Genomic DNA, 27,000 nt, shown 5'->3' on the forward strand with positions numbered 1-27,000 from the left:
TAAAAGATGCATTTCTATATATGCATGATGCACAGCGGAATAATTGCCGACTGGCATCAAGTATAAGTGCGTTGTCCAATTCTACCAGTAAAATGGTCAGGTGATGCGGATTCCAAACGGCATTTGGAAGTATTGCCTTTGAAAGGGGACATTTGGGGTCGGTCTTTTAGACCTGGTGGCCACGGCAACAGCTGGGAAATCCACGTTTGTACCCAGGTCGCCTCTCAAATAAGACGCCGTATTATCAGGCGCAGTCCTTTGTTGGCAAGCGGACAAAAGGTTCCTCTTTTCTGCTCGTGACAGAGGGAGAGGAAAAAGGCTGCAGAGATCAGCCAGTTCCCAGGAACAGAAACCCTTTCCCGCCTCTGCCAAGCCCTCAGTATGACGCTAGGGCTTTACAAGCTCAGGCACGGTGGGGGCCCGTTCTCAATGAATTTCAGTGCGCAGTGGGCTTACTCGCAAGTAGACCCCTGGATCCTTCAGGTAATATCTCAGGGGTACATATTGGAATTCGAGACGTCTCCCCCTCGCCGTTTCCAAAAGTCGGCTTTACCGACGTCTCCCTCTGACAGGGAGCCAGTTTTGGAAGCCATTCACAAGCTGTATTCCCAGCAGGTGATAATCAAGGTACCCCTCCTGCAACAGGGAACGGGGTATTATTCCACACTATTGTGGTACCGAAGCCAGACGGCTCGGTGAGACCGATTCTAAAATCTAAAATCTTTGAACACTTACATACAGAGGTTCAAATTCAAGATTGAGTCACTCAGAGCAGTGATTGCGAACCTGGAAGAAGGGGACTACATGATGTCTCGGGACATCAAGGATGCTTACCTTCATATCAAAATTTACCCTTCTCACCAAGGGTACCTCAGGTTATGGTACAGAACTGTCACTATCAGTTCAGACGCTGCCGTAGGGATGGTCCACGGCACCCCGGGTCTTTACCAAGGTAATGGACGAAATGATATCCCTTCGAAGGAAGAAAATTTTAGTTATCCCTTACTTGGACGATTCCCTGATAAGGGTAAGATCCAGGGAACAGTTGGAGGTCGGTGTAGCACTATCTCAGGTAGTGTTGCGGCAGCACGATTGGGTTCTCAATATTCCAAAATCGCAGCTGGTTCCGACGACTTGTCTTCTGTTTCCTAGGGATGATCCTGGACACAGTCCAGAAAAAAGGTGTTTCTCCCGGAAGAGAAAGCCAGGGAGTTATCCGAGCTAATCAGGAACCTCCTAAAACCGAACCAAGTCTCAGTGCATCAATGCACAAGGATTCTGGGAAAAAATGGTGGCTTCCTACGAAGCAATCCCATTCGTTAGATTCCACGCAAGAACTTTCCAGTGGAACCTACTGGACAAATGGTCCGGGTCGCATCTTCAGATGCATTAGCGGATAACCCTGTCACCAAGGACAAGGGTATCCATCCTGTGGTGGTTGCAGAGTGCTCATCTTCTAGAGGGCCGCAGATTCGGCATTCAGGACTGGGTCCTGGTGACCACGGATGCCAGCCTGCGAGGCTGGGGAGCAGTCACACAGGGAAGGAATATCCAGGGCTTAGGGTCAAGCCTGGATACATCACTTCACATAAATATCCTGAAGCTAAGGGCCATTTACAATGCTCTAAGCTTAGCGAGACCTCTGCTTCAAGGTCAGCCGGTGTTGATCCAGTCGGACAACATCATGGCAGTCACCCACGTAAACAGACAGGGTGGCACAAGAAGCAGGAGGGCAATGGCAGAAGCTGCAAGGATTCTCCGCTGGGCGGAAAATCATGTAATAGCACTGTCAACAGTATTCATTCCGGGAGTGGACAACTGGGAAGCAGACTTCCTCAGCACGACCTCCACCCGGGAGAGTGGGGACTTCACCCAGAAGTCGTCCACATGATTAAAAAACTCGACAGGTATTGCGCCAGGTCAAGAGACCCTCAGGCAATAGTTGTAGACGCTCTGGTAACACCGTGGGTGTACCAGTCAGTGTATGTGTTCCCTCCTCTGCCTCTCATACCCAAGGTACTGAGATTGATAAGATGGAGAGGAGTAAGCACTATATTCGTGGCTCCGGATGGGCCAAAAAGGACTTGGTAACCGGAACTTCAAGAGAGGCTCACGGAGGATCCGTGGCCTCTACCTCTAAGAAGGGACCTGCTCCAGCAAGGACCCTGTCTGTTCCAAGACTTACCGCGGCTGCGTTTGACGGCATGGCGGTTGAACACCGGATCCTGAAGGAAAAAAGGCATTCCGGATGAAGTCATCCCTATCCTGATCAAAAGCCAGGAAGGATGTAACCGCAAAAACATTATCACCGCAATTGGCGAAAATATGTTGCGTAGTGCGAGGCCAGTAAGGCCCGACGGAGTAAATTCAACTGGGTCGATTCCTACATTTCCTGCAAACAGGAGTGTCTATGGGCCTGAAATTGGGGTCCATTAAGGTTCAGATTTCGGCCCTGTCAATTTTCTTCCAAAAAAGAACTAGCTTCAGTCCCTGAAGTTTAGACGTTTGTAAAAGGGGTACTGCATATACAGCCTCCTTTTGTGCCTCCAGTGGCAATTTGGGATCTCAATGTAGTTTGGGTTCCAAAAGTCACATTGGTTTGAACCACTTAAATCTGTGGAGTTAAAATATCTCACATGGAAAGTGGTCATGCTGTTGGCCCTGGCCTGGGCCAGGCACGTGTCAGGATTGGCGGCTTTATCCTGTAAAAGCCCTTATCTGATTTTCCATTCGGACAGGGCGGAATTGAGGACTCGTCCTCAGTTTCTCCCTAAGGTGGTTCCAGCGTTTTCACCTGCACCAACCTATTGTGGTGCCTGCGGCTACTAGGGACTTGGAGGAATCCAAGTTGCTGGATGTTGTCAGGGCCCTGAAAATATGTTCCAGGACGGCTGGAGTCAGGAAATCTGACTCGCTGTTTATCCTGTATGCACCCAACATGCTGGGTGCTCCTGCTTCTAAGCAGACTATTGCTCGTTGGATTTGTAGTACAATTCAGCTTGCACATTCTGTGGCAGGCCTGCCACAGCTAAAATCTGTAAAAGCCCGTTCCACAAGGAAAGTGGGCTCATCTTGGGCGGCTGCCCGAGGGGTCTCGGCTTTACAACTTTGCCGAGCAGCTACTTGGTCAGGGACAAACACGTTTGCTAAATTCTACAAATTTGATACCCTGGCTGAGGAGGACCTGGAGTTCTCTCATTCGGTGCTGCAGAGTCATCCGCACTCTCCCGCCCGTTTGGGAGCTTTGGTATAATCCCCATGGTCCTTACGGAGTCCCCAGCATCCACTTAGGACGTTAGAGAAAATAAGAATTTACTTACCGATAATTCTATTTCTCGTAGTCCATAGTGGATGCTGGGTGCCCATCCCAAGTGCGGATTGTCTGCAATACTTGTACATAGTTATTGTTAACAAAAATCGGGTTATTATTGTTGGGAGCCATCTTTTCAGAGGCTCCTCTGTTATCATACTGTTAACTGGGTTCAGATCACAAGTTATACGGTGTGATTGGTGTGGCTGGTATGAGTCTTACCCGGGATTCAAAATCCTTCCTTATTGTGTACGCTCGTCCGGGCACAGTTTCCTAACTGAGGCTTGGAGGAGGGTCATAGGGGGAGGAGCCAGTGCACACCAGTTAGTCCTAAAGCTTTCTTTAGATGTGCCCAGTCTCCTGCGGAGCCGCTATTCCCCATGGTCCTTACGGAGTCCCCAGCATCCACTACAGACTACGAGAAATAGAATTATCGGTAAGTAAATTCTTATTTTTTCAAACCCAGCCTGTGTCATGGCAGTTAGGAGCCGATTCGTTGACTTTATCTCCATCTAAGGCTTAGTAAATAGCCCCCTGAGTGCCGGCAGCTACTATTATTATATACAGTGCCATATGGGCTTCACAGTAAAGACATGTATATTATACTTTATGCCCTCCCATGCCTCCCCAGGGTACACACTCACCCAGCACCAGCCGAGCCACATTGGACGGGAGTATCATGATGGGTGCCATCTATCTGACATCCAGATCATCCCCTGCACACTCAGCACCTGCCCGTACGCCAGGCACAGCTGCTCTTCTGCACTGCCTGCTGCTTCTGTGTCGGAACGTAATGCTTCCCCAGCGGACTCCACCAGCATACTGTACATACACCTCATAGCAACCCACGGTGGCTCAGGCTAGAGCAGCGGCAGTTGCAGTTAGGGTAGATGCTAGATCCATATTGCGGGGGAGCACGGCAACCAAGGGGCACCGGCCTGCCAGCAAACAGTCCCGGAGTACCGGCAGACCAAACTTCCCCTGCGATCGTGCAGTACATCGATGTGGGGCAACGGTGATTATCCCAGGTGGCCGGCAGCCAGGCAGTAATGCAGTCCTAAATGGAGGCGGCGGGGAGGGGGTGGTAGTCGGCTTCCAGCGTGTGTCAGTGGTGGGTGCCGGACATCAGGGGTGCCTGTCCGTTCCAGGCGCCCCCCGTGCGCACACAGGTATATGTTCCCATGTCTGCAAGCTCCGGTAAAGGTGTGTGTGTGTGTGTGTGGGGGGGGGGGGGGTCGGGATATTGGTACACGGCGGCTGCAAGCACTGGCGGGAGGGGGGTAGTCAGGTATCAATACGCTGGGCAGGGAGAGAGCCGGTGATGCTGGGCAGGGAGAGAGCCGGTGACGCTGGGCAGGGAGAGAGCCGGTGACGCTGGGCAGGGAGAGAGCCTGTGACGCTGGGTAGGGAGAGAGCCGGTGATGCTGGGCAGGGAGAGAGAGACAGATCAGTGCTGTCCAATCATGTCTGCCTGACTGACAGGGGCGTGCTTTCATGTGGGCTGAAGGCACGTCCCCTGTCACTGAGGCAGGTTTGCTGGTGCCGCTTCTCATGATTTTTTGAATGGGCTTTTTGTGCCCGCAGCTTGGCCCCGCCCCCTGTCCGCCTCCAACTTCAGTCACTTTATCATTGTCAGTGAGAGGCAGATCTCTCGCTGCCTCCCATCCACAATTGGCTCTTTTTTCACATCAAATAGGCTTGGAAAAATACAAAGAAGATATTTAAGACACAGAACATGTGTTATAAATATCTTCTTTGTATTATATTAAACATTATGATAGGCGAGGCACTGCCTCCCCTGCCTGCATGTCCCTAGTTTGCTACCTCATTACTTGTTCTCTTAAATGTTTAGCTCTCCGATGTCCAGACTCGATTAGCGACATTATACCCTTCCCCTATGAGATCATAACATTCCACTAAATAGAATTGCCTCAAAACACATCAACTTGCAATGTTAACACATGATGAATAAGAAAGACGAGAGCTCTGGGAAGATGTAATAAAATTGTGAGACAGACACATGCAGACTGGCATTGTACTGATTAGTGAACCCTACAACCAAACATAGTCATTTTTTTATAAAAATAGGTAAAATCCTACAATAGTATTTTCATTAGTGAAATACAAAGGGGAAATACAAAATAGGATTTGTTTGCCTTCACAAAATATATAGCAAACCACAATCAAGTACAGGTATTAAACTGTTAATACTGTTAAGGGGGGTACACACGGAGAGATCTGTGCTTAAATTCTAAGCAATCTGACTAGATTGCTTATAAATTAAGCACGGATCTCTCCATGTGTACCCCCTACAGTGATAGCTATGCGCGGCCCCGCGCGTCGCTATCGCCGGTGCTAGATTGGCCTGCAGGCACAAAAGGCGTTGAGGTCAAACTCAATATTTAGCCCATTGGGTTGTAATGTTTGTAGAAAAAAGATCCATTTTGTTTCCTTTCTCCGAAGTTCCTTGCAGAAATCGCCCCCTCTCCAATGTTGATTTATTTTCTGTATTCCAATAAATGTTAAATCTGTAGGGTTTTTGTTATGAACTTCTAAAAAGTGCTTAGAGAGGCTGTGTGTTTGGAGCCTTTTTCTTATATTAAAAATATGTTCTGTGACTCTGGTTTTAAGTTTTCTTTTTGTTTGTCCAACGTACTGGAAGCCACAAGGGCATTCCAGCAAATATATAACACCTTCTGTGTCACATGTAATTTTTTCTTTAATTTTATACACTTTCTTTGTGACTTTAGAGCAAAATTCTGTTGTTGGCTGTGTACCTTTTCTTCTTGTTATTTTGCAAGGTAAACAGTTCAAACAGTTAAAATGTCCATACTTTTCTTGAAGTTTTTCTTTTTTTATCGGAATGTAACTTCTCACCAGTTCTTGTCTCAGGCTCTGTGCTTTTTTGTAAATAATTTTTGGTTTATCTTCAATACATTTTTTTTATTGTTTGTCCAGGTGTAAGATGTGCCAGTGTTTTGTTAAAATGGATTCAAGTACATGGTGTTGGCTGTTAAATTGTGTGATGAATGTAACATTTTGATTCTTTTGTTCACTTCTTCTTTTATATTGTATCAAATCTGTTCTATCCAATGAGGCTATTGTGTCGATTTCTGATTGTAATATTTCTTCTTTATAACCTCTCTGTATGAACTTATTTTTCATTTCTTTACTTCGTTGTAAAAAAGTGTCATTCTCAGAGCAGTTTCTTTTGAGTCTACGGAATTGGCCTCCAGTTATACTTTTTAGCCAGTTATGATGAGGATTGCTGGTTCTTGGTAGTGTGTTATTCCCACTTACTTCTTTTGTGTGAGTTCTTGTGTGTATGGTATTGTCCGTGATGAATATTTCTAGATCCAGATATGTGATTTTTTCTTTGCTTGTGTGAGAAATGAAATCAAAGCCATAGCTGTTGTTGTTCAGATAGTTTAAGAATTCCTGTAGTAGTTCTTCTGGTCCTGTCCAAATAAACAGCAGGTCATCTATATATCGCCTCCAGTATAGAATATGCTCCTCAAAGGGATTGTGTTGCCAAATGTTTTCTTCCTCCCATTTCGCCACAAATAGATTTGTGTAACTTGGCGCAAAAGAACTACCTAGGGATTTTGACCTCAACGCCTTTTTATAACAAATATGGTTCATAATCATTATGTCATTAATTACCCCTTTTTTAAACTAATATTTTTAATATTCTTCTTAATTTATATTTAACACATTTAAAATACACTCCTTTTTTCTTGCAATACCTGTTTTATAATTTCTATAAATTTTTATAAAGGGATTACATTGTTTTCCCCGTTAATTTAACCTATTTGGAGTTAATTAATTTTTAATTGAAACTAATTAAAGATCACTTTTTACTATAAATAAGAGACCCCGGATCAGGGGAGGTATCCTAGACAAAGGGCTGGAAATAGGCCGAAACGCGTTGGTCGTCCACAAGCCATGCCCGCTTTGGTTAACCAATGTGCCATCTTTGAAAGGACCTATCGATGTTAGGCGCCATGTACTGTAAATGTGTATGTGATAACATGTTGTATACTTTAGAACTATGCACTGTGGTAGAAGTGCATGTTTGAAATGAATATGTGGACTATATACGTCTGTTATTTATTCAGTATTTTATTTTCTAAACAGTTGCCATCTTGTGTGACATAGGGGTTTATTTACTAAGCCTTGGATGGAGATAAAGTGGACAGAGATAAAATACCAGCCAATCAGCTCCTAACTGCCATGTTACAGGCTGTGTTTGAAAAATTACAGTTAGTAGCTGATTATCCGTCCACTTTATCAAGCCTTTTGTTTACAGCACTTTCTTTGAAATGCACAAAATGGAGTATTCTGTATGTCTATGTGTAACGTGACCAGCAGGTTTGAGGAAAAACAAATACAGGTTGAGTATCCCTTATCCAAAATGCTTGGGACCGGAGGTATTTTGGATATGTGATTTTTCCGTAGTTTTGAATAATTGCATACCATAATGAGATATCATGGTGATGGGACCTAAATCTAAGCACAGAATGCATTTGTTTCATATACACCTTATACACACAGCCTGAAGGTCATTTTAGCCAATATTTTTTATAAGTTTATGCATCAAACAAAGTGTGTGTACATTCACACAATTCATTATGTTTCATATACACCTTATACACACAGCCTGAAGGTCATTTAATACAATATTTTTATTAACTTTGTGTATTAAACATAGTTTGTGTACATTGAGCCATCAGAAAACAAAGTTTTCACTATCTCACTCTCACTCAAAAAAGTCCGTATTTCGGAATATTCCGTATTTCGGAATATTTGGATATGGGATACTCAACCTGTAGTTTGTTTTCATTGATTTCCTGCATATATGAGGAAGCCAAATGCTAGTACTATTGCTGCCTAAACTAAATAGACTCTGTGTGATAAAATATATCAAAGGGGAATGCTAATTTCCAGTTCCTGTGAAATGTAAGATGTATTTATTTATATTTTGTGAGATGGTTTCATTGGTTAAGGGAACCCAGGGCGGATTTAGCCCCTGTGGTATTGTGTGTAAGAATGGGATATAAAAAGGGGATTTGATCCCTGTGTGTATATATCTTCAGTGACATCAGGAATTGTACTGCTGATGAGCATCCATATACTGTGATACCCCCAAGCAATATCAGCAAGGGGAAGAGTCTGCACAAGATACAGTAGTGACATTTAATTTTAACATGAGCCCATGTTTTTGTCAGGTAAACACAAGGCAGATCCTAATACAAGCTAAACCTTATCTGACTTGTATACACAGTCATTGGCTCACACTTGTACCTGTGTACCTCTTGCACGTATGATCGCACTCTGCAAGTGTCCGAGGCACCCCTGGGTGTCATGGCACACAGTTTGGGAACCACTGCTTTAGGTAACTCTTATGCATCCCTCTGATATTTCTGAAATGTGAAGGAAAAAGATGTTCATCTTGAATCCTTATGTAACATTTGTATATGTTTTTTTTACATGATCACACACTCAAACACATTTTCCTGCTTCTTATTTTCTGCATTTTCCGTAGCACAGTAGTTTACCCTATACAATTCTGAAATAAAGGACTATAGAAGTAAGACAACACACATTTCAAATTTTGTTAGTGAACCTATAAACCTGTACTAGGCATAAACCCTTAGGCCAGATATAGGGTGACAAAAGGAGGGGGGTGCCAGCAGGGGATCTGGAGTTTCAGCTTCCTTAGCTACAATGCCAGAGAGCAAAGAGCGGGCTGGGCCAAAACACAGTAATTGCCTCCCAGGAGTCATGTTCTGCAGCAATAGGCTACGTGGCCCCTGTCTGTCCTGGCTCTGCATACTCCTCCTCACTGACAGCAGCAGCCTTGGCGGTACCTGCCTGATAGGCAGTTGCTTCCTTGGTACTGCTGTAGGGCTCTTATAGGGGAGGGTCAGGCTCAGCAGATGAGCTCTCCAACAGGTAAGTTAGGGTACGGGGAGAAGAGGGGGGTGGTTACATATAATTTATGGTAGGTATTACTAAGAAAATGAGGCGCTAAGGGTTAATGATTTAATGGGGTTAATTTGGATTGTTTTTTTATGAGACAAGGATGTAATTAGGAGTTTAATGCTGCCTGTATTATATGGCGGTCATTAGAGTACTCTGTAGTATATGGCGGTCACTAATGCTGTTTGTAGTATAAAGGGGTCACTAATACTGTCTATAGTATACATAGATTATTACATATACTATACTAGAGTTCACTAATGCTATGTGTAGTATATGGCAGTCACTAATGCGGACTGCAGTATATGGCAGTCTCTGATGCTGTTTGTAATATATGGCATTCACTGCTGTCTGTGTAGTAAACAGCAGTCACTGATGCTGTCTGCAGTGTATGGCAGTCACTAATGCTTTCTAGTAAATGGCGGCCACTGATGGTGCCTGTAGTGTACGGCGGCCACTGATGCTGCCTGTAGTGTATGGCAGTCACTGATGCTGTCCATAGTATATGACGGTCACTAATGTTACCTCTAGTATATTACAGTCACTGATGCAGTCTATAGTGTACAACGGTCACTGATGCTGTCTGTAGTGTACAGTGGTCACTGATGCTGTCTGTAATATATGACGGTCACTAATGCTGTCTGTAGTATATGGCGGTCACTTATACTGTCTTTAGTATATGGCGGTCACTGATGCTATCTGCATGATGAGCCTTTGCCCTGGGTAACAAACACTAGCCTGACCTCTAACTTCAGAGGATGCAGTGGAGATCTTCTAATGGCTTGATGGGACATATATGGCCCTAGATCTGCCTGTTGCCCATCCTAAGGCTACCATCACTAAGCGTAACATTGAAGCTATTGACACCACATTCCTTTCCTCCCTGTTTGACTCACTTCTCTCTCCTATTCTCTCTCTCTCATGCCCTGAACAAGCCACTTCCACATACAATGCATCCCTTACTTCTGCTCTTGACTCTGTTGCTCCACCAACCACTAGTCACCCTCGCAAATTAACACCTCAACCCTGGCACACCAAATGCACCAGATATCTGCAAAAATGCTCACGTACTGCTGAGCGACACTGGAGGAAATCACGTTCTAAGGCAGACTTCCTCCATTTCAAACTTATGCTCTCATCCTTCAGTGCTGCCCTTTCTCTTGCTAAACAGTCATACTTCAAGAACCTCCCAGTCTTCCAATCCCCGGCGCCTCTTTGCCACTCTCAACTCACTCCTCTGCCCACCTCCACCTCGTCTCCCTTCCTCACTCTCTGCTCTTGACTTTGCCACTTACTTCACATCCAAAATTGACTCCATACGTCAGGACATCACATCACACCATACCATCAGTAACCAGCCTTCTCCCATCCCTTACCAACCCTCCCCATCCCTCGCACCTACTCTGACATCTTTCTCCCATGCATCTGGAGAGGAAGTCATGGCCCTCATTCGTTCCTGTACCCTCACCACCTCCCCACTTGACCCTATCCCCTCCCGCCTCCTCCGCTACCTCTCTCCTGCTTGTTCTCATCTTTCCCACCTTCTCCATCTCTCCCTCTCATCAGGCAATGTCCCCTCTGCCTTCAAGCATGCACTCATCTCTCCTATTCTTAAAAAACCTACCCTTGATCCAAACACTCTCTCCAACTACCGACCCATCTCTCTCTTCCCATTGGCCTCCAAACTACAACTGCCTTACTTCCTTTCTTTCCTCACACTCATGCTTGACCCATTCCAGTCTGGCTTCCGTCCTCTCCACTCCACTGAAACTGCCCTTACAAAAGTATGCAATGACCGCCATGTTGCTAAACCTAAGGGACAATACTCTCTACTTATTCTACTTGATCTCTCTGCTGCTTTTGACACTGTGGACCATCTTCTCCTACTGCAAATCCTTCACTCCATTGGTCTGCGTGACACTGCCCTCTCTTGGCTGTCCTCCTACCTTTCTGACAGTTCATTCTCTGTATCCTCTCATGACCTCCACCTCCCCCTCACTTCCACTAACTGTAGGGGTACCCAAAGGTTCTGTCCTTGGTCCTCTTCTCTTCTCTCTCTATGGGGTATATGCAATTCCGGGCGAATTGCGGCACTTTTTCGCCCGTTTTTAAATTCGACACAATTCGACCGTCGAATTCCGGCAGGTGGGTGCCGGAATCTGACATATTCAATAAAAAATGAATTCGACAGTCCCGCTGTCGAAAAACGGCCGATTTGACGGATTTTGATTAGATTTTTAAAAATGTTTAAAAAACGGTAAAAAACCCCCCAAAAAAATTGCGTAGGGACCCCCCTCCTAAGCATAACCAGCCTCGGGCTCTTTGAGCCGGTTCTGGTTGCCAAAATACGGGGAAAAATGACAGGGGATCCCCCGTATTTTAACAACCAGCACCGCGCTCTGCGCCTGGTCCTGGTGCAAAAAATACGGGGGACAAAAAGAGTAGGGGTCCCCCGTATTTTTTGTACCAGCACCGGGCTCCACTAGCTGGACAGATAATGCCACAGTCGGGGGTCACTTTTATACAGCGCCCTGCGGCCGTGGCATTAAATACCCAACTAGTCACACCTGGCCGGGATACCCTGGAGGAGTGGGGACCCCTTCAATCAAGGGGTCCCCCCCCCAGCCACCCAAGGGCCAGGGGTGAAGCCCGAGGCTGTCCCCCCCATCCATGGGCTGCGGATGGGGGGCTGATAGCCATGTGTAAAAATGAAAGAATATTGTTTTTTGCAGAAGAACTACAAGTCCCAGCAAGCCTCCACCGCAAGCTGGTACTTGGAGAACCACAAGTACCAGCATGCGGGGGGGAAACGGGCCCGCTGGTACCTGTAGTTCTACTGCAAAAAAAATACCCAAATAAAAACAGGACACGCACACCGTGAGAATACAACTTTATTTCACACATGCCGACACATACATACTTAACCTATGTTGACACGCCGACTCTGGCCACGTCTCCAATGCCGACGAATCCGGGGTACCTGAAAATAAAATTATACTCACCTGATCCAGTGTCCGGTTCTTTTATTGTAATCCACGTACTTGGCAAAAAAAAAAAAATAAGAATTTACTTACCGATAATTCTATTTCTCGTAGTCCGTAGTGGATGCTGGGGACTCCGTCAGGACCATGGGGATAGCGGCTCCGCAGGAGACAGGGCACAAAAGTAAAAGCTTTAGGATCAGGTGGTGTGCACTGGCTCCTCCCCCTATGACCCCCCTCCAAGCCTCAGTTAGGATACTGTGCCCGGACGAGCGTACACAATAAGGAAGGATTTTGAATCCCGGGTAAGACTCATACCAGCCACACCAATCACACTGTACAACCTGTGATCTGAACCCAGTTAACAGCATGATAACAGCGGAGCCTCTGAAAAGATGGCTCACAACAATAATAACCCAATTTTTGTAACAATAACTATGTACAAGTATTGCAGACAATCCGCACTTGGGATGGGCGCCCAGCATCCACTACGGACTACGAGAAATAGAATTATCGGTAAGTAAATTCTTATTTTCTCTGACGTCCTAAGTGGATGCTGGGGACTCTGTCAGGACCATGGGGATTATACCAAAGCTCCCAAACGGGCGGGAGAGTGCGGATGACTCTGCAGCACCGAGTGAGAGAACTCCAGGTCCTCCTCAGCCAGGGTGTGCCCCTGACCAAGTAGCAGCTCGGTAAAGTTGTAAAGCCGAGACCCCTCGGGCAGCCGCCCAAGATGAGCCCACCTTCCTTGTGGAATGGGCATTTACATATTTTGGCTGTGGCAGGCCTGCCACAGAATGTGCAAGCTGAATTGTACTACACATCCAACTAGCAATCGTCTGCTTAGAAGCAAGAGCACCCAGTTTGTTGGGTGCATACAGGATAACAGCAAGTCAGTTTTCCTGACTCCAGCCGTCCTGGAAACCTATATTTTCAGGGCCCTGACAACATCTAGCAACTTGGAGTCCTCCAAGTCCCTAGTAGCCGCAGGTACCACAATAAGCTGGTTCAGGTGAAACGCTGACACCACCTTAGGGAGAAACTGGGGACGAGTCCGCAGCTCTGCCCCGTCCGAATGGACAATCAGATCTGGGCTTTTGTGAGACAAAGCCGCCAATTCTGACACTCGCCTGGCCGAGGCCAGGGCCAACATCATGGTCACTTTCCATGTGAGATATTTCAAATCCACAGATTTGAGCGGTTTAAACCAATGTGATTTGAGGAATCCCAGAACTACGTTGAGATCCCACAGTGCCACTGGAGGCACAAAAGGGGTTGTATATGCAGTACTCCCTTGACAAACTTCTGGACTTCAGGAACTGAAGCCAATTCTTTCTGGAAGAAAATCGACAGGGCCGAAAATTTGAACCTTAATGGACCCCAATTTGAGGCCCATAGACACTCCTGTTTGCAGGAAATGCAGGAATCGACCGAGTTGAAATTTCTTCGTGGGGCCTTCCTGGCCTCACACCACGCAACATATTTTCGCCACATGTGGTGATAATGTTGTGCGGTCACCTCCTTCCTGGCTTTGACCAGGGTAGGAATGACCTCTTCCGGAATGCCTTTTTCCCTTAGGATCCGGCGTTCAACCGCCATGCCGTCAAACGCAGCCGCGGGAAGTCTTGGAACAGACATGGTACTTGCTGAAGCAAGTCCCTTCTTAGCGGCAGAGGCCATGAGTCCTCTGTGAGCATCTCTTGAAGTTCCGGGTACCAAGTCCTTCTTGGCCAATCCGGAGCCACGAGTATAGTTCTTACTCCTCTACGTCTTATAATTCTCAGTACCTTAGGTATGAGAAGCAGAGGAGGGAACACATACACCGACTGGTACACCCCCGGTGTTACCAGAACGTCCACAGCTATTGCCTGAGGGTCTCTTGACCTGGCGCAATACCTGTCCAGTTTTTTGTTCAGGCAAGACGCCATCATGTCCACCTTTGGTCTTTCCCAACTCTCCCGGGTGGAGGTCGTGCTGAGGAAGTCTGCTTCCCAGTTGTCCACTCCCGGAATGAACACTGCTGACAGTGCTATCACATGATTTTCCGCCCAGCGAAGAATCCTTGCAGTTTCTGTCATTGCCCTCCTGCTTCTTGTGCCGCCCTGTCTGTTTACGTGGGCGACTGCCGTGATGTTGTCCCACTGGATCAATACCGGCTGACCTTGAAGCAGAGGTCTTGCTAAGCTTAGAGCATTGTCTCTTAGCTCCAGTATATTTATGTGGAGAGAAGTCTCCAGACTTGATCACACTCCCTGGAAATTTTTTCCTTGTGTGACTGCTCCCCAGCCTTTCAGGCTGGCATCCGTGGTCACCAGGACCCAGTCCTGAATGCCGAATCTGTGGCCCTTTAGTAGATGAGCACTCTGCAGCCACCACAGAAGAGACACCCTTGTCCTTGGAGACAGGGTTATCCGCTGATGCATCTGAAGATGCGATCCGGACCATTTTTCCAGCAGATCCCACTGAAAAGTTCTTGCGTGAAATCTGCCGAATGGAATCGCTTCGTAAGAAGCCACCATTTTTCCCAGGACCCTTGTGCAATGATGCACTGACACTTTTCCTGGTTTTAGGAGGTTCCTGACTAGCTCGGATAACTCCCTGGCTTTCTCCTCCGGGAGAAACACCTTTTTCTGGACTGTGTCCAGAATCATCCCTAGGAACAGCAGACGTGTCGTCGGAGACAGCTGCGATTTTGGAATATTTAGAATCCACCCGTGCTGTCGTAGAACTACTTGAGATAGTGCTACTCTGACCTCCAACTGTCCTCTGGACCTTGCCCTTATCAGGAGATCGTCCAAGTAAGGGATAATTAAGACGCCTTTTCTTTGAAGAAGAATCATCATTTCGGCCATTACCTTGGTAAAGACCCGGGGTGCCGTGGACAATCCAAACGGCAGCGTCTGAAACTGATCGTTACAGTTTTGTACCACGAACCTGAGGTACCCTTGGTGAGAAGGGCAAATTTGGACATGGAGGTAAGCATCCTTGATGTCCAGGGACACCATATAGTCCCCTTCTTCCTGGTTCGCTATCACTGCTCTGAGTGACTCCATCTTGATTTGAACCTTTGTATGTAAGTGTTCAAATATTTCAGATTTAGAATAGGTCTCACTGAGCCGTCTGGCTTCAGTACCACAATATAGTGTGGAATAATACCCCTTTCCTTGTTGTAGGAGGGGTACTTTGATTATCACCTGCTGGGAATACAGCTTGTGAATTGTTTCCAATACTGCCTCCCTGTCGGAGGGAGACGTTGGTAAAGCAGACTTCAGGAACCTGCGAGGGGGAGACGTCTCGAATTTCCAATCTGTACCCCTGGGATACTACTTGTAGGATCCAGGGGTCCACTTGCGAGTGAGCCCACTGCGCGCTGAAACTCTTGAGACGACCCCCCCACCGCACCTGAGTCCGCTTGTACGGCCCCAGCGTCATGCTGAGGACTTGGCAAAAGCGGTGGAGGGCTTCTGTTCCTGGGAATGGGCTGCCTGCTGCAGTCTTCTTCCCTTTCCTCTATCCCTGGGCAGATATGACTGGCCTTTTGCCTGCTTGCCCTTATGGGGACGAAAGGACTGAGGCTGAAAAGACGGTGTCTTTTTCTGCTGAGATGTGACTTGGGGTAAAAAAAGGTGGATTTTCCAGCTTGCCGTGGCCACCAGTTCCGATGGACCGACCCCAAATAACTCCTCCCCTTTATACGGCAATACTTCCATGTGCCGTTTGGAATCTGCATCACCTGACCACTGTCGTGTCCATAAACATCTTCTGGCAGATATGGACATCGCACTTACTCTTGATGCCAGAGTGCAAATATCCCTCTGTGCATCTCGCATATATAGAAATGCATCCTTTAAATGCTCTATAGTCAATAAAATACTGTCCCTGTCAAGGGTATCAATATTTTCAGTCAGGGAATCCGACCAAGCCACCCCAGCGCTGCACATCCAGGCTGAGGCGATCGCTGGTCGCAGTATAACACCAGTATGTGTGTATATACTTTTTAGGATACTTTCCAGCCTCCTATCAGCTGGCTCCTTGAGGGCGGCCGTATCTGGAGACGGTAACGCCACTTGTTTTGATAAGCGTGTGAGCGCCTTATCCACCCTAAGGGGTGTTTCCCAACGCGCCCTAACTTCTGGCGGGAAAGGGTATAACGCCAATAATTTTCTATCGGGGGAAACCCACGCATCATCACACACTTCATTTAATTTATCTGATTCAGGAAAAACTACAGGTAGTTTTTTTCACACCCCACATAATACCCTCTTTTGTGGTACTTGTAGTATCAGAAATATGTTAACACCTCCTTCATTGCCCTTAACATGTAACGTGTGGCCCAAATGGAAAATACGTTTGTTTCTTCACCGTCGACACTGGAGTCAGTGTCCGTGTCTGTGTCTGTGTCGACCGACTGAGGTAAATGGGCGTTTTAAAGCCCCTGACGGTGTTTGAGACGCCTGGACAGGTACTAATTGGTTTGCCGGCCGTCTCATGTCGTCAACCGACCTTGCAGCGTGTTGACATTATCACGTAATTCCCTAAATAAGCCATCCATTCCGGTGTCGACTCCCTAGAGAGTGACATCACCATTACAGGCAATTGCTCCGCCTCCTCACCATCGTCCTCATACATGTCGACACACACGTACTGACACACAGCACACACACAGGGAATGCTCTGATAGAGGACAGGACCCCACTAGCCCTTTGGGGAGACAGAGGGAGAGTTTGCCAGCACACACCAAAACGCTATATTATACAGGGACAACCTTATATAAGTGTTTTCCCTTATAGCATCTTAATATATAATAATATCGCCAAATAAGTGCCCCCCCCTCTCTGTTTTAACCCTGTTTCTGTAGTGCAGTGCAGGGGAGAGCCTGGGAGCCTTCCTAGCAGCGGAGCTGTGTAGGAAAATGGCGCTGTGTGCTGAGGAGAATAGGCCCCGCCCCCTTTTCGGCGGGCTTCTTCTCCCGTTTTTCTGACAACCTGGCAGGGGTTAAATACATCCATATAGCCCCAGGGGCTATATGTGATGTATTTTTAGCCAGCATAGGTACTTTCATTGCTGCCCAGGGCGCCCCCCCAAGCGCCCTGCACCCTCAGTGACCGTTGGTGTGAAGTGTGCTGAGAGCAATGGCGCACAGCTGCAGTGCTGTGCGCTACCTCATGAAGACTGAGAAGTCTTCAGCCGCCGATTTCTGGACCTCTTCTCTCTTCAGCATCTGCAAGGGGGTCGGCGGCGCGGCTCCGGTGACCCATCCAGGCTGTACCTGTGATCGTCCCTCTGGAGCTAGTGTCCAGTAGCCTAAGAAGCCAATCCATCCTGCACGCAGGTGAGTTCACTTCTTCTCCCCTAAGTCCCTCGTTGCAGTGAGCCTGTTGCCAGCAGGACTCACTGAAAATAAAAAACCTAACAAAACTTTTACTCTAAGCAGCTCTTTAGGAGAGCCACCCAGATTGCACCCTTCTCGGCCGGGCACAAAAACCTAACTGAGGCTTGGAGGGGGGTCATAGGGGGAGGAGCCAGTGCACACCACCTGATCCTAAAGCTTTTACTTTTGTGCCCTGTCTCCTGCGGAGCCGCTATCCCCATGGTCCTGACGGAGTCCCCAGCATCCACTTAGGACGTCAGAGAAAACGCATTTACCCGAACCAGACGGACTGAAAGGGGTCCCATGTTTACACATGGGATCCCTTTCCCCGAATGCAGAGACCCCCCGTGACTCCTGTCACAGAAGGTCCCTTCAGCCAATCAGGAAGTGCCACGTCGTGGCACTCTCCTGATTGGCTGTATGCGCGTCGGAGCTGTCAGACGCGCATCGCACAGCCCCCTCCATTATCTTCAATGGTGGGAACTTTGCGGTCAGCGGTGAGGTCACCCGCGGTCAGCGGCTGACCACGGGTAACCCCACCGCTGACCGCAAAGTTCCCACCATTGAAACTAATGGAGGGAGCTGTGCGATGCGCTGTTTGCCAGCTCAGAAGCGCAAAGCCAATCAGGAGAGTGCCACGAAGTGGCGCTTCCTGATTGACTGAAGGGACCTTCTGTGACAGGAGTCACGGGGGGTCTCTGCATTCAGGGAAAGGGGTCCCATGTGTAAACATGGGACCCCTTTCAGTCCGTCTGGTTCGGGCAAATGCGTTTTTTTGTTTTGCCAAGTACGTGGATTACAATAAAAGAACTGGACACTGGATCAGGTGAGTATAATTTTATTTTCAGGTACCCCGGACGTCGACATTGGAGACATGGCCAGAGTCGGCGTGTCAGCATAGGTAAGTATGTGTGTCGGCATGTATGTAATAAAGTTATACTTTCACAGTGTCTGTGTCCTGTTTTTATTTGGGTATTTTTTTTGCAGTAGAACTACAGGTACCAGCGGGCCAGTTTCCCCCCGCATTCTGGTACTTGTGGTTCTCCAAGTACCGGCTTGCGGGGGAGGCTTGCTGGGACTTGTAGTTCTTCTGCAAAAAAACAATATTCTTTCATTTTTACACATGGCTATCAGCCCCCCATCCGCAGCCCATGGATGGAGGGGGACAGCCTCGGGCTTCACCCCTGGCCCTTGGGTGGCTGGGGGGGGACCCCTTGATTGAAGGGGTCCCCACTCCTCCAGGGTACCCCGGCCAGGGGTGACTAGTTGGGCATTTAATGCCACGGCCGCAAGGCGCTGTATAAAAGTGACCCCCGGCTGTGACATTATCTGTCCAGCTAGTGGAGCCCGGTGCTGGTACAAAAAATACGGGGGACCCCTACTCTTTTTGTCCCCCGTATTTTTTGCACCAGGACCAGGCGCAGAGCCCGGTGCTGGTTGTTAAAATACGGGGGATCCCCTGTCATTTTCCCACCCGTATTTTGGCAACCAGGACCGGCTCAAAGAGCCCGAGGCTGGTTATGCTTAGGAGGGGGGATCCCACGCATTTTTTTTCTTCTGATTTTTACCCCATTCCATTAAAAAAAATCAAATAATAATAATAATAATAATATATATATATATATATATATACACATATATATATATATATATATATATATATATATATATATATAAAAATATATAAATAATACTTGTGCCTCCTAAATAGACAAACCAAGTACCTAATCCCTTCTAATATAAATAGATATGCTATTACCAATAAAAAAAACACACAAAAAAACATGTTTTTATAACATTTTATTACATTCCGCCAGCAAAGTGTGGCGGATTGAAAATGACAAATTTACTGTCTAAAAGCACTGTTGTCGAATTTACAATCTTCAATTGAATATACTTTTGTCGAAATGCCGCATTTGTACCATTGCAGAAATGTCGAATTTGACAAATGTCGAATTTCCAAAAGTCGAATTTGGAATGGCCGTTTTTTTGGCGAAAAGTACTGAATTGCATTGTCGATTTATTTTGGGGGGCGAAAATGTCCCGTTTTTCGACATTTTCGGGAATTCGACCGCAATTGCATATACCCATATATGTCCTCACTAGGTAAGCTCATTAGTTCTTTTGGTTTCCAATATCATCTCTATGCTGATGACACTAAAATCTATCTTTCCTCTCCAGACCTCTCCCCTGCTCTCCTCACTCGTATCTCCAACTGTCTCTCTGCTACCTCTTCCTGGATGTTCCAGCGCTTTCTTAAACTTAACATGTCTAAGACCAGGCTGATCATCTTCCCTCCCTCCCGCATAACCTCACCTCCTACAATCTCATTATCTATTGATGACGCTACTATCTCCTCTAGCCCCCAAGTGCGCTGTCTTGGAGTAATCCTTGACTCCTCCCTCTCCTTCAAACCACACATTCAGCACCTCTCACAAACCTGCCGTTTTCATCTAAAAAATATTTCCAGGATCAGACCCTTTCTGACCCAGGATGCTACTAAGACTCTTATCCACTCACCGGTCATCTCCAGACTGGACTACTGTAATCTCCTCCTGACTGGCATTCCTGACAAATACCTCTCTCCACTCCAATCTATCCTCAATGCTGCTGCCCGGCTCATCTTCCTCACCAAACGCACTACGTCCACCTCTCCTCTCTTACTAGACCTTCACTGGCTCCCCTTCCCTTTCAGAATCCATTTCAAGCTTCTCACACTCGCTTACAAAGCCCTCACCCACTCCTCTCCCATCTACATCTCTGACCTTATCTCCCTTTACACTCCCGCCCGTCTTCTTTGCTCTGCTAATGCACGCCGACTCTCCTGCCTACGGATTACTTCCTCCCACTCCTACCTCCAAGATTTTTCACGTGCTGCACCACTTCTCTGGAATTTCCTACCTCTCCCCCTCAGACTCTCCACCTCTCTGCAAAACTTCAAACGGGCTCTCAAAACCCACTTCTTCACCAAACCCAGCCAAATCTCATCCTAACCCTCTGTTCTACGCTCTCTGTGTACCCCATCTGTGTCACCCCTGTCTGTCTACCCCTCCCCTTTAGAATGTAAGCTCTCACGAGCAGGGCCCTCTTCCCTCATGTGCTTAGCGTTTTTCTTACTTTAATAGTCTTCAACTGCACCAAATCCAGCAGTTTTCTGCCACCTGATACTTATTCCAGTGTCATCTGCTGATGTAGCTATGTTTATTTACCCTGTACTTGTCCTATACTGTCATCAACTGTAAGTTGCTGTTTTCCTGTTTGATTATTTGTTTATGTACTCTGTAATTGGGCGCTGCGGAACCCTTGTGGAGCCATATAAATAAAGGATAATAATAAAATAATGAATTAGTTAGTTTACAAACTATTAATAGTTTACAAACTATTAGCAAATCTCCAAAACATAGGTGGTCATTCCGAGTTGTTCGCTCAGTGCCGTTTTTCGCAACGCAGCGATTAGGTGGAAAATGCGCATGGTACGCAGCACGCATGCGCTAAGTTATTTAACACAAAACTTAGTAGATTTGCTGGTGTTCGTGCGGCGCTTTTCAGTCGCACTGCTGATCGGTGAGTGATTGACAGGAAAGGGGCGTTTCTGGGAGGTAAGTGAGCGTTTTCCGGGAGTGTGCTAAAAAAATGCAGGCGTGCCAGGGAAAAACGCAGGAGTGGCTGGAGAAACGGGGGAGTGGCTGGCCAAACGCAGGACGTGTTTGTGATGTCAAACCAGGAACTAAACGGACTGAGGTGATCGCAATCTAGGAGTAGATCTGGAGCTACTCAGAAACTGCATGAAAATTTTTAGTAGCAATTCTGCTAATCTTTCGTTCGCAATTCTACTAAGCTAAGATACACTCCCAGAGGGCGGCGGCCTAGCGTGTGCAATGCTGCTAAAAGCAGCTAGCGAGCGAACAACTCGGAATGAGGGCCATACCCGTTTTCTAACTAGCACTTTACACAGAATCTCAGTCTTTACACATGCAACAAAAATTAATAATAAGAAAATACCTGTGTATCTCCCCCATTAAAAACATTTTTTTTCTGAAACCGTGTTCCGGTTCACAAGTTCATAACATGAGTGTTTGTTCAAAATGTTTAACTTTTGTTATGTTACTTCATTTTTTTTCCACTGACGCTGATTGCAAATAAGAGATGATCTCTTGCAGTCCTTTTTACAACATGTTCTTCTGTACAGTACAGGAATTAATTAAACCTAACTCACTAGGAAAAGGGTTTGATTGTTAATAGTATATACTGTACATGTAGACTTATTAGGTGATTTTCTGTCTTTCTGTTTTAGGGATGACCTTTCAAAGTCAGAAGGGAGCTCTGGAAACATTTAAAAACTCTGGTGAGAGTAAATTGCTGATCGCTACATCTGTGGCTGATGAAGGCATAGATATACCTGCATGTAATCTTGTTCTCCTTTATGAGTACGTTGGAAATGTCACCAAGATGATCCAAGTCAGAGGTAAGAATAATACATGCTGAAATGCATACAGATGGAATTAAAATGTGGGCATTGTGCAGTTAAGCTTCACTTGTGCATGTCAAAGAATTCTGCTGAAAAGTAGGGATGCACCTAAGTGTGCAAGAGGGTTCTACAGTACGCTGACAAAAATCACATGGTGTTACTGTGGGTAGCACTGCTGCCTCCCTGCACTGGGGTCAGGGACGGACTGGAGCCACAATTCCACCCTGACATCTGAACGCACGTCATCGGCGTGGGGGGCATGGTACGGGGGTTTCCTGCGAGTCAGGCATGCCCCCATTTCCTTGGAGACGCACGCTTCGGGTGGAGGGTGCGGCCAAACCAGGGAGCCGGTGGCTGCTCTGCGCGTGACCTTCCCGGCTCTCTGTGGCCCACAACACCATCGGCCTTTCTGGCATATGCCAGAAGTGCCAGATGGGCAGTCCGGCCCTGACTGGGGGTCATGGGTTAAATTTCAACCAGGGCCTTACCTGTGTGAAGAATATGGGGGCGATGTATCAAACCTTGGAGACAGTTAAAGAATCAACCAATCCACTACTGTCATTTTTCAAAAACAGCTTGCAAAACGACAGAAGTTGACTATTGTGGTCAGTGACAGATGAGGGCCAGTGTCTTAAGACACATAGGGCAAGATGTAGTAATCTGTGGAGAGAGAGATAAAATACCAGCCAATCAACTACTATCTGCCATATTACAGGCTTTGTTTGAATAATTTCAGGAGCTGGTTGGCTGGAACTTTATCTCTCTCCACTTTATTAGGCTCCAAGGCTTAGTACATCTGCCCCATAGATTGCTGTATGTCTCAGGTTGCCTGTGAGAATCCTATCAATCTTTGTCCCTCTCTATTTAGTGCATGCTAAAGATGAAAGCAACTAGTGTGTGGTTACTGTGGTAAAATGCAGGCTTCCCCTTAACAGGAATGAATAAAAAATATGGGGCCTTTAGAGTTGTTGTTTTTTTATCTGACACAGGTCGAGGAAGAGCAAAGGACAGCAAGTGCTATCTTATCACAAGTAAGAAGGAGCAGGCAGAGAAGGAGAGATACAACTTGTTACGTGAGCAGTTGATGGATGAAGCTGTTGCTCAGTTACAGAAAGAGCACACCGATGATTTTCTACAATGGGTAACTAGACTGGCTATGCCGAAACGGATTTTATATAATATAACATAGTTTTGTACGTAAAGAGTCATTTTAGGATATTGCACCCTACACTGTATTTTCTGTGGAATTGCTCATTAATTGAAACCCAGTCTACTAGGGAAACGGCAGTTAGACACTCCCATGGGAGCCTCCTGCTCCTCCTGCTAGACTCCAACCTCACCTTGGTTACGACTATTAGCACCCGCGACTGCTTTGCTGCGAATAGTCGCACCTGCAATTCGTAGAGAATGCATTGTGCGATTGTGGGTGCGACTACACACAGCAGACACGAATAGTCGCTGCACGCATCAGGGCAATGACGAGAGGGGACTTATGGTAATGCAGCAGGGGGCGCCACGCCTCCTGCACACATTAATGATCTGAACTGCGTGCTAGGATGCAGTATCGGATCATCTCCCACACCATCGGCAAGCCACCCGCAGCATTTGCTACACAAGCCAGTAACTTGACTATCTGATGCTGTCCTGCGTCTACCGTTGCAGACCCACGCTGCACATGTGCAGTACAGGTCCGGCGCACAGTACCGGCATCAGTACTTTGCGGCATGCGCCACAGATCCTTCGGGATATGAATGAGTGCCAATATTTGCAGTTACAGGAACATCAAGCTGCTTGGACATGGTCTTATAGCCTTTACCATGTCTATAATTTTCTTTCTGATCTCCTAAGTAACTGATCTGATGATGATGATGGTGGTGGTGGTGTGACAGATTACACAGAGAAAGTTGGAAGGATAGAGAAGAAAGAGACAGGGGAGGACATAAGGCCATGGAGAGACACAGGGTGGCAAGAAGCTGTGGAGAGACATGGTGGGAGGACAACAGGTTGTAGAGAACATGAAGGGATGAGGCTGGAGAGACACAGACAGTAAGGCTATATGGCAGCTACAATAAGGACTGCTTGCAGAAATCGACATTTCTAAATATATTCTTTTCAATCTTAATATAACTTTTCTTTCTGAAAGAATCTTCAATTACAAAGAAACGAGAAGAGGCTCCGTGACATTACAAAACAATACAAAGGCCGGGAACTTACAGAGGAAAACAAAAAACTGCTTTGTGGTAGATGCAAAACTTTTGCATGCAACACAGAGGACATAAGAATAATACAGGTAAGTGACAGTGTTTCAGACAAGAAGGCATGGATGTTTAATAAACAGTATGCATTGCCTGGAAGGTTACACTTGTATGTACTGTATGAAGTAGTGGAGAAGTTGCCTATGGCAACCTACCAGCTTTGAAGTAACATTTATCAAGTACATTCTATAAAACTAGCAGCTGATTCATGGTTGCCATGGGCAATTATTCCACTGGTTCACTTCTCCACTCTTTTCACTGCTTGTGCTTAGTACATCTACCCCTGTGTAACTTCATTAGTTTATAATGTAATAAAAGCAATACAATAAAATAATTGTGTTAAGGTCTTAGGAACCTTTTTATAATATTATTTAACTAGAAAGATGCTCCTCTGTGGGTCTAAAGCTTGTTCATTGAAATGATTTGCGCAGCAGAGTCTTGTGGCTTTGTTATCACTGCCGCAGGGCCCATTCCTCATGAGCTTGTTATATTGCATTCCAGCCCAGGCTGTTTAGCAGTCAGTTTGGTTAAGGCTTTGAGGAGAGGATTTAGCTGCCTTTGTTTAAAATATATATAGCTTTTTAATGTATAGCAATGGATCCACTATATAGTGCAGCTTAGATGAGAGCATGGATGTATCTGTACCGCGACTGACAAAATAGGCAAGCCATCCCACCACCACACAGTTGTGAATCCCATCGGGGGGGGGGGGGGGATACAGAACAGAAGAATAGGGGGAAATGGGGGAGAGAGAGGAGGAATAAGGGGAGACGGAACCTATAGACTAGGAGATGAGAGAATAGGAGGGGGTGAGAGAGAGAGAAGGAATAGGAGGAGATTAAGGGGTGGAGACCAGAGATAGAGTAGGAGGAGATGAGAGGAAGGGGCTGAATTGGAGAAGACAAGAGGAGGAATAGGGGGGAAATTAGAGAGAGAGGAGGAACAGAGAGAGACGTAATAGTGGGAAATGGGAGAGGAAGAGAAAGGGAGAAAAGAAGCGGGGGGAGATTTGAGAGCGGAGGAATAAAGAATAGGGGGAAATGGGAGAGAGGATGAATAGAGGGAGGGAGTGCCCTTATTACAATACAGCAGACCAATCACAGCTGTACTGTTTTCTGTTTGCCCTTTCTAGATCTAAGCATTTTGCTGGACCCTATTCTAGGCTGACACAGGTTCTGTGGCTGGCTGACTACAAGGCTGCATTTCACCTGGTTTTAAGCCGCCACAGAACTTGTGTAATTCTTGAGTGTCCCAGGTAAAAGGGGATAATATGGTTAGCCTACCTATTCCTTCTCCTGGCAGGACTCTTCTTCTACCATCCATTGCAGCTGATCTCACAAGAGCTGCAAAAGGCCTCCCTATATTATAGTCTGGTCCCGGATAACAGGGGTTGCTGAGACTTGTAACTTTTAAGTAGTTGCTTGCTGCACAGCAGGGGCATAATGAGCAGGTCTCGAGTCCGGTGAGACAGATGTCAGTTCTATTTCACTGTATTACTTGTATGAGCCGGGCCAGCCTCCGAGTACAGTCTCATATGTGAGTGCCTGCGTAAGCAACAACTTACACAGACATGTCCACTAACCTCTCACAGGCATAAGACAGATCATCTCCATGCAAGCGCTAAGATACCTCCATGTCCCCGCCCACTATACACTTCTCCTTGCATGCTTCTGAAATGGTAATTGTGACTGTATGTACACACTCTGGACTCAGGCTCAGTAGCAACAAAAAATCTTTGCACTATGGGGGTTAATAAGGTTTGTTAGCAAACTAAAAGAGTTAGTAATTGGGCAAAACCATGTGCACTGCAGGGGGGGGGGCAGATATAACGTGCTGAGAGAGTTAGATTTGGGTGGGTTATATTGTTTCTGTGCAGGGTAAATACTGGCTGCTTTATTTTTACACTGTAATTTAGATTTCAGTTTGAACACACCCCACCCAAATCTAACTCTCTCTGCACGTTATATCTGCCTCCCCTGCAGTGTACATGGATTTGCCCAGCTGCTAACAAACCTGAATAAGGCCCAGTGCATACACGAGACAGGCCTGCTGTTTTCTGCCCTGTCTGAAAAAGAGCGTAGTGCCACGTTTAAGACCGGAAGGACTTCAGAATTTTTTCCTTTTTTTTTTTTTTTTTTTTAATTATATCTGCTTAAAATACCATTCCAAGTTACTCTGTGGACAATAAGGCACAGATGCCTTTGGCAGAACCAGCCTGGGCTAAATCCTATGCACATACTTGCCAACACTCCCTGATTGCTACTATTTCAGGGAGTCTCCCTGACAATCTCCCTGACTCCTTGAAGAGTCCAGCAATCTCCCTGATTGCACTTTACCCCCATTATGTAGCAGTTATATTCTTGGGGGGGGGAAATAATTATAAGATATATACATTCAAATGGGTTCACCAGTGTAATTTCCCTGCATTGGTTATATAATACACTGGGGTTTATGTACTAAGACTTGGAGAGAGATCAAGTGGAAGTAGATCATGCACCAGCCAAACAACTGCCAACTGCTATTTTCTCTATCGTCCTAGTGGATGCTGGGGTTCCTGAAAGGACCATGGGGAATAGCGGCTCCGCAGGAGACAGGGCACAAAAAGTAAAGCTTTTCCAGATCAGGTGGTG

General features: G+C 46.5%; 1 protein-coding gene across 2 annotated transcripts in view; it reads left to right on the forward strand.

Annotated features, from left to right (window-relative positions):
- RIGI (RNA sensor RIG-I) overlaps positions 1-27,000 on the forward strand; it is a 289,257-nt gene that overhangs the window by 219,142 nt on the left and 43,115 nt on the right. For both annotated transcript variants that reach the window (XM_063914195.1, XM_063914196.1), the window contains exons 17-19: positions 21,942-22,112; positions 23,105-23,256; positions 24,259-24,405. In XM_063914195.1, coding sequence (XP_063770265.1) covers positions 21,942-22,112; positions 23,105-23,256; positions 24,259-24,405 — 470 coding nt within the window. The remainder of the gene's footprint in view (positions 1-21,941; positions 22,113-23,104; positions 23,257-24,258; positions 24,406-27,000) is intronic.

This window comes from Pseudophryne corroboree, chromosome 1 (genome assembly GCF_028390025.1).
Source record: "Pseudophryne corroboree isolate aPseCor3 chromosome 1, aPseCor3.hap2, whole genome shotgun sequence".
Taxonomy (NCBI): Eukaryota; Metazoa; Chordata; class Amphibia; order Anura; family Myobatrachidae; genus Pseudophryne; species Pseudophryne corroboree.